Consider the following 20095-nt stretch of genomic DNA (forward strand, 5'->3'; position numbering starts at 1 on the left):
GCTTGAAGAGGTCATTTAAAAAGGCATCCATAAGGGTACTCTATGCATATCTTCCTCCAGATGTAACCTATTTGTTTTCATTTAGAAAGTGCCACATTTAAATAAAATTCAATCCTTTCCATGTAACAAACAATCTTTTTTCATTCCAGTGACAAATGTCTCTATAAACAGAAACACTGTATGAACGATTAACAGTTAATGGGCTGTATCTTAGTGGCATGGGTGGGATTCAAAATAGATCCATAGAAACCAATTTTACATTGATGCATTGTTTGTTCCTAAAATCTAATTTAAAGGCAGAAGTGAAATCATTTCATTAGTCTCAGATATGCTCTAGTGTTCATGAGTGATCATTTATTGTGGGCCCATCACTAAGACTTAGTAATATATGTCATTGGTTAAGGCTTCACTATGAATACAGGACTAGATAATGGCCCATCTGTTTGACAAGTAGGGTGAGCATCTGGGCTTGCTGGCATGGTAAAAGAACAAAACTTTCTCTCTCTGCTTTGCACTATTGATGAGGAAGAAGAAGAAGAGTTGGTTTTTATATGCCGACTTTCTCTACCACTTGAGGAAGAATCAAACCGGCTTACAATCGCCTTCCCTTCTCCTCCCCACAACAGACACCCTGCGAGGTAGGTAGAGCTGAGAGAGCTCTAAGAGAGCTGTGACTAGCCCAAGGTCACCCAGCTGGCTTCAAGTGTAGGAGTGGGGAAACAAATCCAGTTCACTAGATTAGCCTCCACTGCACATGTGGAGGAGTCAGGAATCAAACCCGGTTCTCCAGATCAGAGCCCACCGCTCCAAACCACCGCTCTTAACCACTATACCACTATAGGAAGAGGGTAAGTGCACATTAACAGGCCCAAGACAGCCATGTATTTATTTAAAATATTATTTGAAAACAATTTAGAACACAACTCAAGGCATCCATGTCCAATCTATAGCTAAACACAGTCTCCAAATCCTACAAATGCCTACAATTCTCAAGTCATTCTAAACATTCTATGCAACTTTTTTAAGATAACAATAAGTGCTAAAAAGGTGACAGCAGCATTTCAACCGCAATTGAGGGGGGAAATACATATTCTACAGTTTGATCCCAATTCACATTAGTACTTAGAATCATTCTTTTCTTTATTAAGAAACTAGGGATCAAACATTATTTTGAAATCCGAGAAACAGGAAAGCACCATTTTTGCCACAAAGTGTAGGGCTGTAACAGGAACAGCAGCTACATACCCTTCATCACCAAACTAGCTACAACCTAGTACTCACACTTAACATTTAAAATGTAAGCTGGGGAAAGGCGCTGACTACAGAACTAAACCCATCCCAGTGAGTCATGCTCAACTATTGAAAAATAAAAGTAAAAGTTGAATTAACATATTCCCAACTATCAAATATTTGGCCAACTGCACCAACATGCACTGAAAGTAACCTACATAACTATGCTTTAGGACAGTTGGTAGAACAAGCAGACATAGATACTTTTAATTAAATACGGATCATCTTGTTCAGCTAGCAACATTCAGCTTCTGGCTCCTTAAATAGCAGAATCATATGAGCGTAAAACTCTGCAGATAATAGGAATACAAACAGGCCTCTAGACTGAGTCTGCATCAAACTGCAAAGCAACAAAGTTGGTACAGAATATATTTTACCTTTCAACCGAGGACTGTGCACGTACATTCTCTGCAGATGTAGATTGACTGGAACAAATTCTAGTGTCTTTTCCCCTTTACTGCAGCTTGATTTGAAGGAAGAGCCTGGAAAGCAAAAGTCTGAAGAATCACTATCTGAAGTGCACTCCAGATGTTCTGTTTTTTTTAAATGCCAGGGTAATGCTTAAATGTTAGCAGCATTTAAAAATATCTTTAATGTGTAACTGTGTATTAAAAAAAACAGTTTGCTAACTGTGTCTCAGCATGTACTTCTATAGCAGTTGACTAAATAGCTTTTAATTTACAGAACAAACTAATGCTTGGGCTCCTTTTTTCTGGTCCCCTGCTTGGTGATAGATGTTCCTGCTGCCTAGAAACAGTTCACAGCATATTGGAAATGATGGTGCAATAAAACTATATATGCTAAAAACAACTCTAGATCATAGAACTGGAGTGCATCTCAGGGGCAGCTCAAATCACCCAAAATTACTACACAGAAAGCACTTCTGCAAGTAACCTCTGTATAGACTGTTATATACAATGATCACACAGAGATATACCCATAGATGTATTTTGCAGCATTTACAGAGACTAGGAAGGTGTGGCCATTACAGATTCTCGGTAAGTGTCACATAATGATACATATGACTGTTACTGTTTATATTTTTTTGCTTTTTGTTTTTTAGCAAAGAAGTGTTTTGTCCCAGGAATTTTATACTGTGTAAAGCAGACCTCAGGATGTGCAAACAGTTACATGAAACAGGAAAGGAGATGTGAAGGGGAATGAATAGGAGAGCAACAGCACTAAGTACATTGCATGGACACCATCGACATGCATGGGCACATAAAAAATGTGTTTTGACCCAAAATGCATTATTAACATGTTATTATTAAACATGTATACTACTTGATAATACTTATAATGGCCTAGGTTTAAATCAAGGGCTACCTGCTCCAAGTGCCAATCTTCCCTTATTGAGCCTAATTGGACACCCAACCAATAATCGTACACTATGCTGTTAACACAAATCCTTTGAAAGGTGGGCTTTTATAGCGATAGCAAATACATATATAAAGAAATGCATGGGAAGTATTGCTGGCACCAAATGTGTAACTTCTGAGATGGATACACAGGAGAACAGTTATGGACAGCACCCTGACTACTACCTAGATAGAAAAGCCACGGTATGGATCCAAGTTGATACCTTTTTGAAAGCTGAAGCTGGAATGCACACAAAGCTATGCACACAAAGGAAATGCTGACAGTCAAAGGCTGAGCAGGGATATGAACACTGCTTTTTGAAATCAACACCCAGTAAGCTCCTTATTTATGCACAATGGCTATCTGGTCTAGTTTACAAAGAAAAAGGAATAACTACACAATTCCCAAGGAAGTTTACACACATTTTTAAAGTAATTTCCCCTTTCTGCATAGAAGGGAAACAAGCAAGTATTGTTTGCAATGCATTAGTTCTGGAGCATTATAAATGACAATTCTGCAAAATAAGGGTTGCCAGGAAACTTCAACTCTACAGTTGAACAATACTATTTATTCCCAAATTACAAAAAGAGAGAGAATGATGTCCATGCATACACATTCAAGATGAACCAGGTATAGGAAGTTTCAAAGGAGCCATGGATGAACCATAACTGGGGTAACAGTATCTGTTTAGTCTAGGTCATGCAGTGCCCCCCAAACAGAGACAGAACCTCTGGAGGCCATAGCCTCCAGCATTTGAAATTCTGGCAGAGAAAAATGATTGGCCCTGTGCTTACAGGTTTAGGCAAATCCTGCATTCAAATAATCTCTCTGACTATCATCGGAATAGGCACATACTTACAATGAAATGGCAATTCAACTTACATGGCATGACCAAAAAACTAGCAAATTATTACTTCACTTGTTCAGTGAGAACATACTCATACCTGTGTACTTCCCTAGTTCTGCAAGCATGTCTTGATAGAGAGTCAACATTTGATCACAGTGTGCAATAACACTTTTACACATATTGTCCCAATGTGGAGAAAGTTCACCAAGTTCTTTAAGATCCTGATTCCTAGAGTGGGGAAAAAATAAAACCACACTAATCAACAGAGTGCCACTTTTAAAAAAACAAAGCAGTGTTTTGTATTCTTTATGTGTCCCTATACTATCATCACCCTGTGAGGTAGGTCAGTATCATATCTGTTTTTTTCCATATTGAGGCTAATCGCTGTTCTCTCTCTATGTGATTTCTATACACCAAACTGGAGGCCTACATAGCTACTATATAACGTTAAAAATACATTGAGAGATCCAATCACAGATTTCCCGCATAACATCCTTTGATTCATATCTCCCTGTGCAGGAACAACTCTCAGGCCACTGAAATTCTTAAAATTAAGGTATGAGCAAAGGTTATCTGGGTTGGCTGATGTCCTTTTATGGAAACAAGTTGGCTCTCTCTCCACAGCCTACTATTTATCTACCGGATGGCACAGCTGTGGAGACTGCAAGAAAAGGATCCCATTACTAAACAAAAGCACAGTGGGGCTGCCTTACAAGTCCCCACATTACGGCAATTTTGACCATGTTATGAATGTGCCATGTTCCATTTTAATTTCATGTGTATTCAACAATCTTCTCTTTCTTAACAAAGCATACCTGGATGAATTTATGTCCTTTTTAATCTTCAGCCTAATTTTTAATACACCTCTTGCATAAGAAGTGGTGAAACAGTGAAAAAAACAACCCTCTCATGCTGGAGAGTTATCAGGTGAACCTAACCAGTCTATTCTAGGACTGATAATTTAACAGGTTCTGGCTTGTCAGGCATTCTGGGATGAAATGGGTTATCTCCAGCTGAAGTTCAAGATGCAGACTACCTTAGACATTCTGATGGCATATACTAGAAGAGAAAGTATGATCAAGTTGATCCTTTTGAACTGATGATCAGATCTTTCTACACACAAATGGAAGTGGAGTACACTGACTAATGATGGTTTTACTAAACCACCTGGTATGAGACATGGTACAAACAGACTGGAACGTGATGCTGCAAAACTAACACTCTCTTGCATAGGAACATTTCTATGTGGTTCTGTAAGAATCCATTGTCTATGAGCCATCTTATTCATCCTAGGTCATCTAGGGATTTGGGAAACAGAGTCATCAGCATGGTAATGACACCTAACTCTATTTCTTCTTTCATTTTATATCAAGTGTTATAGCCTCCTAGATGAATATCCATCTGACGCCATTAAAGGACTGGATGAGAGTGAACAAACAATCTAGATTAGAAAGAGATGCTGATATTAATCCAGATTTTGTGGGTTTCTCTCTACTGGAACATGTGATAATTTCCTTTAAGGATCACAGCAGAGACAAAGAAACCATCAATGTACATGTTCCAGTAACCACTCAGCTTGACCACTGTAGTGCATTTCACGTGGGATTGCCTTTAAATATGCTTTGGAAACTATAGCTGGTTCACAATGTCACAGCAATCCTCTGTTAGGATGACTGCTTGCTGATGATCAGGGATGGTTAGTTATATATTCACTATGATATCAGGAAACGTTTTTCCCAAAATATTTTGATTTTTGGATGTCACCCCCATTTAAGATAAAATTAAAATCCATTAAGGAAAAAGAAGATCTTATTCAGTGGTTGCAGCACCATTGTGGAATTCCCTCCCTAAGGAATTTGCAAGGTCTTCTCTATTGAGATTTTTAGAAAACCCATTAAGACATTTCTTGTCTGCCAAGTCTTCATATTGCTCATGTTCCGTATTAAATATATCCTGCAGCTTAGGTATTAGATAACATTTGGTACCACATTTAAAATATTTTTATATTTATTATATATTTTATATTATTATTTGATATTATAAATATTTATAATATTTTATTGTAAAACATTTTGATAGCCTTGCTTGGAAAGCAGCATGTGTGTTATTTATGCACATTCATACATAAATAAAATAAAGCTAAGTGGATTTTTATCTTGTAACTAAAGGAACAGAAGTCTGATGCTCTGTACTCTTTTGATAAGTAATATCACTTATGAGCAGATCAGCCTGGATATAGAGAAGCAGCTTTTCAGTCTCCTTTCCCAAAGAAATAACAAATCACACTCAAATATAAATGGTTATCGTAGTTGCCTTTTTTTTAAAAACAGTGAAGTTGCAGCAAACATATGATGATCCTGTAAGGTTTTCAAGGCAACAGACGAACAGAAGCGGTTTGTCATTGCCTGCCTCTGCATAGCAACCTTAGACTTCCTTGGTGGTCTCCCACCCAAATATTCATAAGGACTGTCCCACCTTACTTTCCAAGATCTGACGAGAATGGACTAGTCTGGTGTATCCAGGTCAGGGAAAAGGTTCCATACATTTATTAATTTCATACTACACTAACTGAACAAGTTAAACTGAAAATAAAAATATCATAAAAGAAAAGAATCAGGGCAGATTTTTTTTGATTAGGTACCACTCTCTCCCCATGTCTGGTTTACCAGAATTGTAGTTTACTGCAACATACTCTTAGCAGCCTCCTAATGTCTCTCCTGCTGGACATGCCCACTTCCCCAGTATCTCCATTTGTGAAAGACTCATAATCCAGTCTAGTTCTTTGGAATGCTTGACTGCTGCCCCAGCACAAATGTCACACACCATCAATTCTACCAGCATAGTACAGTTTTAGCATCTTAGGATAAAACCCAAAGGGTGAGTTTTATACAAAGTTATTTATGAACTGGACATTATATTCTCAGAAGGCACCCTTATTAAAGGTTAAATCTGAAGCCAGGAGCAGGTGGCTAAATCTTGAAAACAACTTGGAAAATCCTCTAAGTGCTAAACCCTCCTTTCGATGCAGAGACATGCTGTTCTCAGTTACTTCTATTGGGAATCATTTAGGTATTCCTGAAGGCCAACTAGAGTTTTCAATATCTTATTAAAAACACATACTTCCTAAGTCAATGATCATTTTACTAGCTTTTTATCTTTAGTTTTACAGATTGCTTGGTTTGCATACCATATCCCAGTGGTGAAAAATGAACTTGTATGCTTAGAATATGTCTTCCATCGCTAGCATATATCATAAATAAAAAGAAGATAATAAATAGTATATTCAGAAGACTGAGAAATTCATTGTCAAGTAACCTTTAACATGAAAAATATCCTTAAGGTAATTGTTTGCGTAAAAAATTATAGGCATTTGTGAACATTTTATTACTGTTTCCAAATACATTTTATTACCATTACCAAACACATTCCTCTGTTGCTCCTCACCAGAAGCAATTCACAAAAATGTGAGTTAGGAATTATTACTGTGACTCTTTCAGCGTAACCTGTCAGTACAAAGGGCCAGAATGTAATGCTATTAGTGGTCATAGAGTTGTTGCTGTGGTATTCAGACCTGGATTGACACTTCAAAAAAAATAAACTTTTATTTAAAGGTGGGAAAAGGAGTATAGAACCAGGGGTGCTGGCTAACATGATAATACACTCAGTAATTTTAAAATCAGTATGTAGGATGAAAACAGAGTTTCACTTACCTGTAACTGTTGTTCATCTGGTGGATCTTCTATGCAGTCCCACATTGGGACTGCGCAGGCGCAGGCCAGCCACTGATAAGATTTGTCAGCTTCTAGCAAAATTGAACGTGAGAGTGCTCCCCCTCCCCTCGGGGCATGCAGCCTTCCTGCCCAGCGGTCACATGATTTTGCTAGAAGCTGACAAATCTTATCCGTGGCTGGCCTGCGCCTGCACAGTCCCAATGTGGGACTGTATAGAAGCCACGCAGATGAACAACGTTGTCAGCTTAGTTCCTCCTTGCAAATTCCAGATGCACCTAGATGCTCTCTTTGTATACTGGCACATGGAAAATGTCCTAGCAGAGTCGTGTCAAGGTGGGATGTTCATAGAGATCTACTTTCTTTTAGAGATTCTGGGAACCACACTTTCCTCATACCAGTGGGATTTGATAAAGACAGAGGATAAAGCTGGAAGTTCCTACCTAATATCTAGCATACTGAAATTGTAATTACTTTAATGAGGCTTAATGACAAAGTACTTCTACCTCTCCCTTTCAGGATCTGATGTAGTAAAATTTTCCAAATACAAACTGGATGCAAAAAAAAAATACAAATTATCCTACAATGATTCTAAGTATTCTTACTTTAAAGAGAATCCCACTGGATTCTGGGATTTTACTTCGGAATCAATCGGTTTTCTACAGGAGCTTAATGCTCCCATTTCACTAAAAAAATGCAAATAACTGTTTGACAGACAGAGACAAATTCTAGCTTCTAAGTTCATGTTCTTAAGCCCTCCATCTAATACACTTCATTGAAAGACTAGCAGACTGTCAATAAATTTCAGCTTAGGATTTTACTGATCTTTTACGTAATTGAGGTTTATGTGTGTATGTGTGTGTTTAATTTTTGCATTCCTGTCTTAATGAGAAGGTGGAGAAATTACAAAGAAGCCGATATAATGTGCAATGCCCTCAGTCTTTCCCCTCCCCACACACATTTTATTTATCAAGTAAACAACAGTTTTGACTGGAAGGATTTAACACTTTACGCCTTCTGTCTAGCAATTTGAAATACACTATTATCACTCCCACAACCTTCGAGGTTCAGTGGCATGAACATATTAAATAGGTACATACACGTAAGTATAATACATTTTTGTTTTATACTGTGAAACTGAAATTGACTGCCCTTAAATAAGGTAACTGAAGAAGACGGTTCTACCTCAGCAATACTGTCAAGCAAGGAGCTGTGTCATTGGCAACACGGCCCCCAAATGAAGCAAAAACTGGTACTTGTGAAGTTCCAACATACTGCTACATGATAAAGAAGCAAATGTCTCACTTGCTTTCAGATTACACTGAGATGAGCCACAATTTTTATGTAGTTTAAAATATGTATATATTGCTTTCCTCATGCATCATGGGACTCAAAACACCTTACAATAATCAGAGATTAAAATTACAGTACAAAATAAGACTAATTAAACCACATTTCTAATTTCTCAGTTAACAATTAAAAGTGTACTTAGCCTTATTTTACACAATTTAACATGTACCAAATGCTCCAACCCAGAATGATGAATATGATTAATAGCTCCATGGTGGAATTCTATTGGATCCCTGCACCATACCACTTCTGCAAGTGGTAAAGCACTTCTGTTTGCACAAGAGATGCATTTCCTTTGATTTCTCCTTCCCACTGCCCCAAATTGGCTCTTTTCTGCCTATCATTTTTGCTGTAGCCCCCAAAAAACACTTCTGAGATTAGCCTTATGGAGTCCATAAGGCTAATCTCAGAAGTGTTTTTTGGGGCTGCAGCAAAAATGATAGGCAGGAGAGAGCCAATTCACTAGTAGATGGCTCATTGAATCCAATCCTATGCTTGCCAGACTAAAAGTACAATCTTAAGTATGTACACTCAGATATAAATCCCATTAAGTTTAATGAGACTTAGAGCTCAACCCTAAGTGGGGAGGGGTATTTACGGTGGGCTCAGGGACAGTGCGACCACACCACCTCCTGAGCAGCCTGGTGGCCCAGCACGGAAGGGGAAAATGTATTCCCCCCCCAAAAAAACCCGTGTAATTGGCCCATTGAGTTACAAGGGGCTGTGCCATGGTTTTTGCAGGTGCAAGTTCATGCCTACAAAAGGGGGTGTTCCTGGGGTGAAAGGGCCTAGGGAGCTGACTAAAGTCAGCCCCGTCCCAGGAATGCCTCCCTTGGTGCTGGTGCGACCCTTACTCTGGTGCGACCCTAACACTGGAAAAATGCTGAGTCGGCAGCTGCTCCACTGCTCAAGCATGGTGCTGCTGAGCCATCCCCCAGCGTAAGTGGCCAGCCGCCGGCGTAGATGCCCATTTTCATGCTTCAAGAGGCATCTATGCCAGTGCTGGGGTCACACCACCTCCAGAAGCCATGTGCCCCCCCACTTCAGGATTGCTCTGCCTGTCTTGAATAAGTATGTTTAGGATTATAGCCTAAATTACCATGTTGAGGTAACTGGCACTATACCAAATTAAAATCTATTGCCTGCTTGTTGAACTGACTTTCAGACATCACTTAAAATAGACTGAAGACATAAGTCTTTTCATATTTAAGCACAGACTATACAGTTTTATTTATTTCGTGTTACTTCGTAACAGCATCATAATTCTGTTAGTCAGTTTAGGTCAAAAAAAGGAGCACATTAACATTTAATCTTATGATGCATCTCTATTAATTACTTAATACATTTCATTCTGTTTAAGCATGAGCCTGTAGCAAGACAAAATGATTGATTAACTATCAGAAAATCTTGTTTACAAGTACTAACAGAGATAGTATCATTCAAAATAAACATTGATGATCTGTCTGGCTGCAGCTATGTAATTAAACTGCCCAAAGGCTTCCATTATCTTAATCTCTGCTCGGTAACATTTATTCACAGTGGCCAATACCATGGAAATTAACTGCCTAAATTTGACCCTTGTGTAACTTCACTGAAATCAACAGCACTGGGATTTGACAAGTGGAGATTAGTGACAACTCTGAGGTTTTATATCTTTGCTAGATTATTGAGCTCAGAAGTCTATATTCTTGCATTTTGAAATGTCTAAAAAAAATAGCATGCTTGAAGTTTAGCAGAATACTTAAAACATTTGCAGAAAGGAAAGCAAATTGAATGTAAATTGAAAAAATGTAAATTTCAAAAGAGTGCTTCGCTGTGTGTATTTGTTTAAGGAATAATGCTATGCAACTGTTCTGACTTCAATAACAATAGATTATTTCAAACATTAAACTCTATGATTATGATTTCAAATATGAAAAAGATTCTTATCACACCAACATTCTAATTCATATAATGTCATTTCTGGATATTATAATGCATAAATTATACAGTAGCATCAGATTTATGGCTTAATGTTTACATCTAAGAGCCAGCCTTAGTTTCTGAGTAGCAGACTGAACTAGCAGCACCCCTGAATTCTTATCAGTGATTTCAGTCAATGTCTGTTGCCCGTGTTATAACAGTAGCTTTATAGCTTACTTTTACCTTTTCAGTCTGTTTCCCTTACCTTCTCATATCCTCCTTTATGTGCAGGTTGATGAGTTCCTTGGGAATATGAAAAGAAAGAGTGCTCTCAGACATCTGTTCTCGAACACACATCCATTTGTTGTCAGAAGAGGGGAATCTATACAACTTACAGATCGGGTTTTTTAATACTGCAAAAGGGAAAAAATGATGTGACTGCTTAATTATGGCTGTTTGGAAGTTTATCACAATGTTTTATTACTCAAGTTATTTATCTTTTATTCTTCCATTTAAAAATTCAAGTCTGCAAATAAATTTTACTCTACCTTTAATTTATTACTAGTAATCCAATAAATTAAGGGCAGAGTCCTAGGTTGCACTACCCAAACAGAAGACAATTAAATTCTACTTAGTACAGTACATGCTGGATTTATCACTTCAGCGCCAATAAGATTAAAAGCTCAGGACTGCTGGAAGAGATTCATAGGATAAAAGAACACCTAGCTCAGAAATAAACAGCAAAATCTCAACAAACAGTGGATAACATTACGATAATGTGCTATGAATAGTAATATTCTCCTGGGTCCACATTGAGATAAAAGTGAAGATGTGTGGTGGTTGCGCAGGAACGCATTTAAAGAAATCCAATACATCTTCCCTTTAAGACAAATATAGAACGTATCATTAGATTAATTGATTCTTCTATTCTTTAAATGAAACATTTTCTCTCTGTGCTGCTGTTCTCTTGCCTGCTGATACCCTGTAGGGTAATATGTGATAGTAAGAAGCTTCTGAAAGATACTGAGTAGCTGGGCACCATTCAGCATACTGAAACTTTTTGTTGGTTTCTAGTCAATCAGTATCTTGCTAGAAGCAGTAAGGGTAATCTGGAATTAATGTGTAGCATGGCCTGTCTTTCTACACAGTTCATCAATCCATTTGGAGAAGGATAATGAGATGTAATGAATCCACATTGTTGGAAATAGGAAATTAATTCACCTATGTCTATTCCTCAAAGTTGAAGTATATTTAATTTGCCAACTAACTGCAAAAAAATTCATAACCTTGACTATTACTACACGGCTAAGCCTAGCCTATCAATATATAAATTCAAGTCATTAGATCTGAACTACTTTAAACTAGTTTTCATGCAACTATGTTCCTGGAACCAATATCACCATACCAAGCTTCAGCAAAGTCCTTTGTTATGGCGAATTGCCTCCTTTTCAAGAGGAAGGCAGTAGCAACCATAGGAATTACTTCTCAACCAACCCCAACCCAGAAGTGGTTAAGATTAGAGGAAGTAACATTGTGTGCTTTCTGCCCTAATACTTGCCAAATCAGCAGCAAGGAATAAAGTGACAGGAAAGCACAACCGACCATTTAAGAGAAAGGAAGAGGAAGACAACCAAGATTTTGATTAGATGCTAAGCCAGATAGAGCGGTAAAGAGGTAGCACAGGGAAAACACAGAAGGGAGAAATGCCAGCACCCAGTACCTAGGACTAACCCTGAACTAGTAACAGTGGCATTATAGTCTGTGTCCTTTAAAACCACAACAACAGCTATCATACATAGGACATTAGTCTAAACAAACTTAAAACCCACTCTGTGACTATGAAGAACTTAATTGTAGCTTCCATCAAGAATGTGGGGATTCAGGGCACAGCCCTCCAATGGCTTTGCTCCTTTCCCCATGTTCAAGGACAGAGGGTGGTGCTTAGGGAGCAGTTGTCGTCGTGACCCCCCTTGGTGTGTGGGGTCCCACAGGGTGCGATCTTCTCCCCCATGTTATTTAACATCTTTATGTGCCCCCTCGCCCAGCTGGTCCAGAGTTTCAGGCTAGGTTGTCACCAGTACACTGAAGACACCCAGCTATACCTGTTGATGGACGGCTAGCCTGACACAGCCCCGGACACACTGACGGGGTGCTTGGAAGCTGTGACGAGATGGTTGAGACAGAGCTGGAAGAAGTTAAATCCACCGAACACGAAGGTCCTGTGGCTGGGTTGGCATGGATCAGATGTGTGTGTGTGGGGGGGAGCTCCTGGCTCTTGATGGCATGTGACTGACACCTACACCCGCCTTCAAGAGCCTAGGTGTGATCCTTGATGCCTCCTTATTGATGGAGGCTGAGGTCACAGCCACAGTCAAGGTGGCTTTTTACCATCTCTGTCGGGCTGTGCAGCTGGTCCCTTCTCTCTCTCGCTCTGACCTAGCCACAGTGATCTATGTGACAGTCACCTCCAGACTAGATTACTGTAACTCACTCTACATAGGGCTGCCCTTGAGACTGACCCAGAAACCCCGGCTGGTCCAAAATGCTGCAGCGCGGGTCCTTACTGGGACCCTGCTGACAGCACATATTCAGCCAGTACTTTGCCAACTACACTGGCTCCAGGTGGAGTATCAGATCAGGTTCAAGGTGCTGGTTTTAACCTTTAAAGCCCTTAACGGTCTTGGGCCATCATACCTTCAGGGCCGCCTTTCCTGGTATGCCCCCAAGAGAGCTTTATGCTCTGCAAATAACAACTTACGGGTGTTCCCTGGCCCAAAGAGTGTCTGGCTGTCCTCGACCAGGGCCAGGGCTTTTTCTGCCCTGGCCCCAGTCTGGTGGCACTATCTCTCTCATGAGACCAGGGCCTTGAGGGATCCAATGCAGCTCCGCAGTGCCTGTAAGACCGAGATGTTCCACTAGGCCCATTGTTGAGGGCAGAGATGGTACGTGAGATAGCTGGCCTCTCTCCTCCCCCCTTGTCACTATTCAGTACCAATTTGACTCTGATTGGGGTACTGATTGCCTCCCCGGACTGGTTGCGAACCTGCGTGCCAGCTAGTTTTGTACTGGGATTTTATTGGAACATATTATATTTTTATCATTTTATACTTTACTGTAATGTATTTTAAATGTTGTGAGCTGCTCTGGACCCAGCTGAGTACAAATTTAAAATAAATAAATAAATGGTTCATATATAAATAAACATAAAGCTTTGTAAAGGTTGAGCAGAAACGAGGCAAGAGGCTTCAGAACCTCACTTGCTCTATAAGGAGAACATTTTGCAATGTACTGTGGGAAGTTTTACAAGAGCCCTTAATCACACAAGTTAGGGTTTTTTGTTTTTCTTGCAGATTAGTGGCAAGCAGCTGCCATACTCCTGAAGTATCTCGACAATGACTCTAAACCATTTATTTGTTCTCTGACTTGTGTTCTGTGTTCTACTAATTCTCAACAAGATTCTTCCAGCTCCAGTAATTTAAAATCTACCTTGGAACATAATATCTTTTCAACCTGGGAACTCAGAGGAGTACAATTCCAATGAATTAATCATATATAATTTCTGAAATCACAGCTGTTTTTGAAAGGTCATCACTCAGCAAGTGACCATTGTATCTACGGGACTGTCTCTCCTGGTACGCCCCCAAGAGAGCATTACGCTCTGCAAATAATAACTTATTGGTGGTCCCCGGCCCAAAGAGTGTCTGGCTGTCCTCAACTAGGACCAGGGCATTTTCTGCCCTGGCCCCAACCTGGTAGAACTCCCTCTCTAGCGAGACTAGGGCCCTGCAGGATTTGAAACAGCACCACAGGGCCTGTAAGACTGGGATGTTCTACCAGGCCTATGGCTGAGGAAAGCAACTGTGTGTTATCATAGACGGTCTCCCTCCCTCCTCCATCTTTTCTCTTACATATTATCAAACTCGATGGCTGTCCCCTGGCTCACTATGGACCAGTATGCAAATAATAGGCACAAATTGTTTATTGATAAATTCTCATCTTATGTTAGAGTTTTTACTGAGTTTTATTGGATTTTATACATTATGTGCTACATTCTAATGGATGTGAGTCACTCTGAGCACAGCCTTGGTTGGAATGGAGAGCAGGATAATAAATAAATAAATAAATAAATAAATAAATAAATAAATAAATAAATAAATAGTGCATGTGGCAACCTATATTGCTATTTATTCCTGTGGGACATTATATCTAATTTTTGCAATGCATCTAAACACACTGATTCATGAAATAAAGGGACACACAGAAACTGAAAATTAAATTAGTTACTGCTTCAGAATTTGCTGTATGTGAACAGATAAACTACTTTACAAGGGGTACAATGTATTCTTTCAAAACACTGTAAAGCACATTTTACCAGAGTCGACAGTAGGTCAGAGAGATTGGGTATACAAACCATGGGAAGCAAGGCTTCTATCTAACCTCTTTTAGCTATGAGAAAGTGTTATCTGCCTCTAGCTTCAGTGTGCTTGTTTTGTGTGAAGAGTTTGTGCACAATAAGGTGACAAGGGAGCCCTTGTGATCTGCATCAGTATTTCTACTGCATGTGTCAGATGGACAGAGCTCTGCAGTGTGGAATAACAGAGGCAGCAGTCTTCTAGGATGATCAGAAAAGTGGCAAGATATAGTCAAGCAAAGGGCATTCGCTTCTTTTAATGTGGCCACAGAACTTCCTGGAACCTTCTCTCTCATTTTTAAAAAATCTCATTTTCATGAAATACATGTAGAGAACAGAAATTATTTTAATGTTAAGATTCCAAATTGATATATGATTAGCAATAAACCCAAAATCTCTTGAGATAAAAATGGGATAGTGATGAACATCTACGAATTAGCCATTCATTCATTCCTACTCACTCAAAGTGCTTCGTAACTCATTTGGGGCTTGAGCTCCATATATTAAGAGGAATATTCAAAATGAATGCCAATAACTTTCTAGCTTTAGAGATTTTATAATTCACAGGGGAGAGCCCCCCTGTTCTTTTTCTAGCACAGCAAAGATGCAATAAACAACTTCAAGGTATTGAAATACAAAGTACAAATATCATGAAACTGTGTATGAGAAAGCAAGCATGTGCCTTAGAAATCTTGCCTTATTATATGTGTATCAGGTACATTATAGGCAAAGCATAACCAGTGAGAAATGTGCTTAATCTTATTATCCAAATAAAAGACAAATATTGTCAGAGTTCTTCCAAGTTGGACAATGACTCAGTAGATGACAGCTAAGAAATATAATGCAAGTTGATTACCTAAGGGCCAAACAAGATTTTACCATTTCCCCAAGTTCACCACAAGGATATTATCAGCTCTTGACAATGGCATGTGGGAAGGGAACAGAAACCCCTCACCCCTGGTGCTATGGTCTCCAAATTGGGCCTTCACGGCATTTTGAAAAGTTCAAAATGGTGGACTTGGGGATGTGGTATTGTCTAGTTCGGCCCTTCTGGTCACTCACTTGTGAATGTACATAGATTTTTGTTAGAAATCATAACATCAAGGCACTGGCTCTTCCAACCAATTAATTAAATATAGCACAACTTTAGCCTTTAATAACTGCCTTCTTTACAGATCTAGAACACATACCTGCATTTAATAAAGGCAAATTGTCTTTACTACGGTTGTTTTCAGGAGATAAACACTCATAAACCAAGGCACACTGTAAAACAAAAGTTAAAACATTTCTAATGTGAAGAAAGATTCACCAAATCAAATCTAATAGAATCATAAAAGAGGTGCATAATGAGTACTTTAAATGTATATTTGGATATATAAACTTTCCTTGATTTCTTCAGCATAACACAGGTTAACCAGTTTCATCAATAGGTTATCATATTTATTTTGTTATATTAAATAAATAACACAGGAGCACAGGAAACTTTACATGAACTATCTAGCTGACAATTATTGCAAACTATTTTCTGAACTGATATTTCCCTCCCCGCCCCTGCAAATCAAACCCAGAAAGAACCAGAGCAACGACTGAGGGCCCAATGCCTCCATTGCCAGAAAGCGCCAAAGCTATGATCTCCTATTCTGTCCTGTCTCCTCTCAGTTGAACGCTGGTAAGATGTAAGAGACTGGGGGTGGTGAATAACAAATGTGGCACTGCACTGTAGTTTTATCATAGAGTTTTGAGTGATTCTTAGAGCACTGCCTGATGTGGAGATGTCACTTCCATGTTCATGCCAGAAGTAACATCACAGCATCCTCACAACACCGTTTCTTTCCCCTAAATTTGCTCCCACTGCTCCATCAAGCAGCAGTGGGAGAGGTGGGGCCAGGGGTGGGAGGTCTCTCACTGTAGTGGTAGACCTGGCCACCCTCTCCTCTCATCAACAGGGATATGAAAAAGATGGGTGGATGCGCAGGTTTGCCTTTGCCCTTGATTGGCAACACAGTTTTTCTTCCTCATCTGTCTAGGGCAGGCAGTGACCAGGAGGAGGAATACTGCTGTAATCTTCAGCGGTGAAGAGGTAGATAAGGCTGCAAGAAGGATTCCCACACAAGGTGTGTGAGGAGAGCCAGAAATCAGCCCTGATTCAAAGTAGATAAAGTAGAGTCTTCTAGTGAGGAAGACAGCAACACAGGGCTATGGTAAGAAGACTTATAGCTTGCTTCACTGTAAAAACAGTGGTATTCCATTTGTTCACAACCATCTGTTTTTGGGAAGAAGGAGCTAATTTCCATTCCATATTTCTCATTCTCTTTTTATTCAAAGAATATTCACATAACAAAGATGTAGCCTAGCTTATGCGGCTAACATATATTTTGTACATCAGCATGTTGGGCTTGATACTGTGACTTCCCTTAACAAAGGACCTGAATTTTAATCTGTTCATGCAATTTAAAAGAGAAACACTTCTTCCTATATGGGTATTTCACCTGCTGTTCTTTCAAGCCAGGAATACTAAGAAGATGGGAGCCGATAATTTTATATGTGAGTTTGTGTGTGTGTGTGTGAGAGAGAGAGAGAGAGAGAGAGACAGTGCTCTCCATAATGTTCTTACTATACTGTCAATCACAGAGGCTTTTTAAAAACCAAGTAACATGTTTTATCCCCCCCACATGATATCTTTCTCCATTACTGTCCAAATCATGAACAGCTTATTGTCGAAGGCTTTAACGGTCAGAGTTCATTGGTGTTACTCCTCTGAAGATGCCTGCCACAGCTGCTGGCGAAACGTCAGGAAAGAAAATACCAAGACCACGGTCACACAGCCTGGATAACCTACAAGAACCATGAACAGCTTGTTTTTTCCAGATAAAAAACTTTGCTATTTTTTAAAACCTGAAGAAAACCAATCTTTCCCAGCATGGCTGTGGCTCAGTAGTAGAGCCTCTGCTTGGCATGCAGAAGGTCCCAGGTTCAATCCCCGGCATCTCCAGTTAAAGGGACTAGGCAAGTAGGTGATGTGAAAGCCTTCTGCCTGAGACCCTGGAGAGCCGCTGCCGGTCTGAGCAGACAATACTGACTTTGATGGACCAAGGGTCTGGTTCAGTATAAGGCAGCTTCATGTGTAAATGTGTTCATGTGGATGATCTTTTTCATGTGTCCAGAAGCTATTACTTCTGTTTGAATAAACTGAATGACACTCTCCCCCTCCTGGCATTTTCCCAGTACACTGTTTTGGTGTCCTTGCTGACAATAGAATTGAGTTTTTGTTTTTTTATGGCGGGGCCAAACAATTTTCATAAAGCTGCTGTTACATTAAGACAATACAAGTGGCAAGTGTTTTTGCTCTGCTTTCTTGATTAGCAGTTGAAAAGTTCCTGAGGTACTCTATCCCGTTTCCCCAAGCAGTAGGAGACCAATTAGTCTGCTCGATGTAGATGACCACATTGGGAACCCAGTACCTTCCAGTAATTAGCATGACCACAGGATTCAAGTATTGTGTTGTTCTGGAGCACCACAATGCAAATGCACAGATTTTTTAAACAATCTAGTATTGTATTATTCTTGAGCAGTTTTATGCATGCACCCAGCCAATATATTTTTTAAATGTGGGCAACACCATAACAACAGTAAGTGTGTTTATGCCACCTACATCTGGTGTGAAAGGAAAACCATGGCTAATGGATAAGAAAGCAGATTTCCCTCTGTCATGTGGAATTGCTGTTGCAAATGTGAATCGAGCAACTTATCACTTTGGCAACGTGACCACCATGAAAAAAAATCCCTTGTGCAGAATCAGCTCATGATCCTTTCCCCAACTTTTCATATTATGAAATGCAACCACTGGCCAGGGTGTGAGGCAGGTGTGACTGAGAGAGTTCTGAGAGAACTGTGGTTAGTCCAAAGTCACCTAGCAGGTAGAGGAGGAAGAAGAAGAGTTGGTTTTTATATGCTGATTTTCTCTACTTTTAAGGAGAATCAAACTGTCTTACAATCTCCTTCCCTTCCTCTCCCCACAACAGACACCTTGTGAGGTCAGAAGGGTTGAGAGAGTTCAGAGAGAACTGTGACTGGCACAAGGTCACCCAGCAGGCTTCACGTGGAGGAGTGGGGAATCAAACCCGGTTCTACAGATTAGAGTCCGCAGATCTTAACCACTACACCACCCTGGCTCTCAGGTGTGCTGTCGAGCCACAGCCAACTCATGGTGACTCAAGGCAACAGATGAGCAGAGGTGGTTTGCTGTTGCTCTCTTCTTCCTTGGTGGTCTCTCATCCAACTTCTGACCCTGCTTAGTTTCCAAGCTCTGAAAAAATGAGACTAGTCTGGGCTATTAGGGCTGCTGTTTCAGTCCCATCCTCCCCCCCCCCCCATACATTCTATTGCAGGTTGAAATCTGTGCATCTGGACTTTAAAGGAACAAATTCTCCATACATATAATTTCAGATGCATAGCTATCAATTAGATGCTAATCTATCACACTTCCTCTGAAAAGTGATATTTAATGTTCACTTTCTCAACTGAGTATGACTTAGGGAGGGAGATGCAGGGTAAGAGTCCATCTAAAATACCACATATATAGTTCTGAAGAAGTTACGCTTGATGGTAAAAGTAATACTTTATTTCTGGCAAAATACAAATTAAAATGCAATGTTTTATCCCAGGACATTATTTAGTTTAGATAGCTGAGCATGCACGGTGTGCTTTATTCTACAGAGGGCTAATTCTTGTTTTTAAAATGCAAACTTAGATCCCACTGTGACTATAGTAGTGGAGGCATCTGGCATTTCTGATCATTCTAATTTAATTTGTGCGCTGAGCCAGGTCCTACCTTTTGTCCCTGCACATCTGCTGCATTGTGATTTGCCTTCCCATCCTCTGTCTCCCCCATCTTCACAAGGCTGACGTCTATAGTGCCAACTGTCTTTCCACCATCAGAGCTTCTGAAAAAAAATGCAGAGGGATAAAGGTGGGATTTTATTTTCTTTTTGCGCATATGTGTCTTGCATTAAACCTGTGCCCTTCGGTCTTAATACCACAACAGGACAAAATGCCTATTTGCAAATGCTGCTTCAAATGATGAAAACTACAATTGCCAATTTCCCCCAACAACAGACAAGAATGGCTCATCATCTCCATTCCATTCCTTGCTTTACTGTATGTGACATCAGAGTAGCACAATGCTACCTGTTGGTGAGTTTAGAGAGT

At 39.8% G+C, this 20095-nt stretch overlaps 1 protein-coding gene across 4 annotated transcripts in view; it reads right to left on the reverse strand.

Annotated features, from left to right (window-relative positions):
* Window positions 1–20095, reverse strand: part of INPP4B (inositol polyphosphate-4-phosphatase type II B) — a 258022-nt gene that overhangs the window by 107326 nt on the left and 130601 nt on the right. For 3 of the 4 annotated variants that reach the window (XM_056855456.1, XM_056855455.1, XM_056855454.1), the window contains exons 7-11: window positions 19719–19830; window positions 16078–16150; window positions 10742–10889; window positions 3594–3724; window positions 1668–1772 (exon numbers count right to left, since the gene is read on the reverse strand). In XM_056855456.1, the coding sequence (XP_056711434.1) occupies window positions 1668–1772; window positions 3594–3724; window positions 10742–10889; window positions 16078–16150; window positions 19719–19830 (569 nt within the window). The remainder of the gene's footprint in view (window positions 1–1667; window positions 1773–3593; window positions 3725–10741; window positions 10890–16077; window positions 16151–19718; window positions 19831–20095) is intronic. The other variant, XM_056855457.1, reaches the window with a different exon arrangement.

This window comes from Euleptes europaea, chromosome 9 (assembly GCF_029931775.1).
Source record: "Euleptes europaea isolate rEulEur1 chromosome 9, rEulEur1.hap1, whole genome shotgun sequence".
Classification (NCBI taxonomy): Eukaryota; Metazoa; Chordata; class Lepidosauria; order Squamata; family Sphaerodactylidae; genus Euleptes; species Euleptes europaea.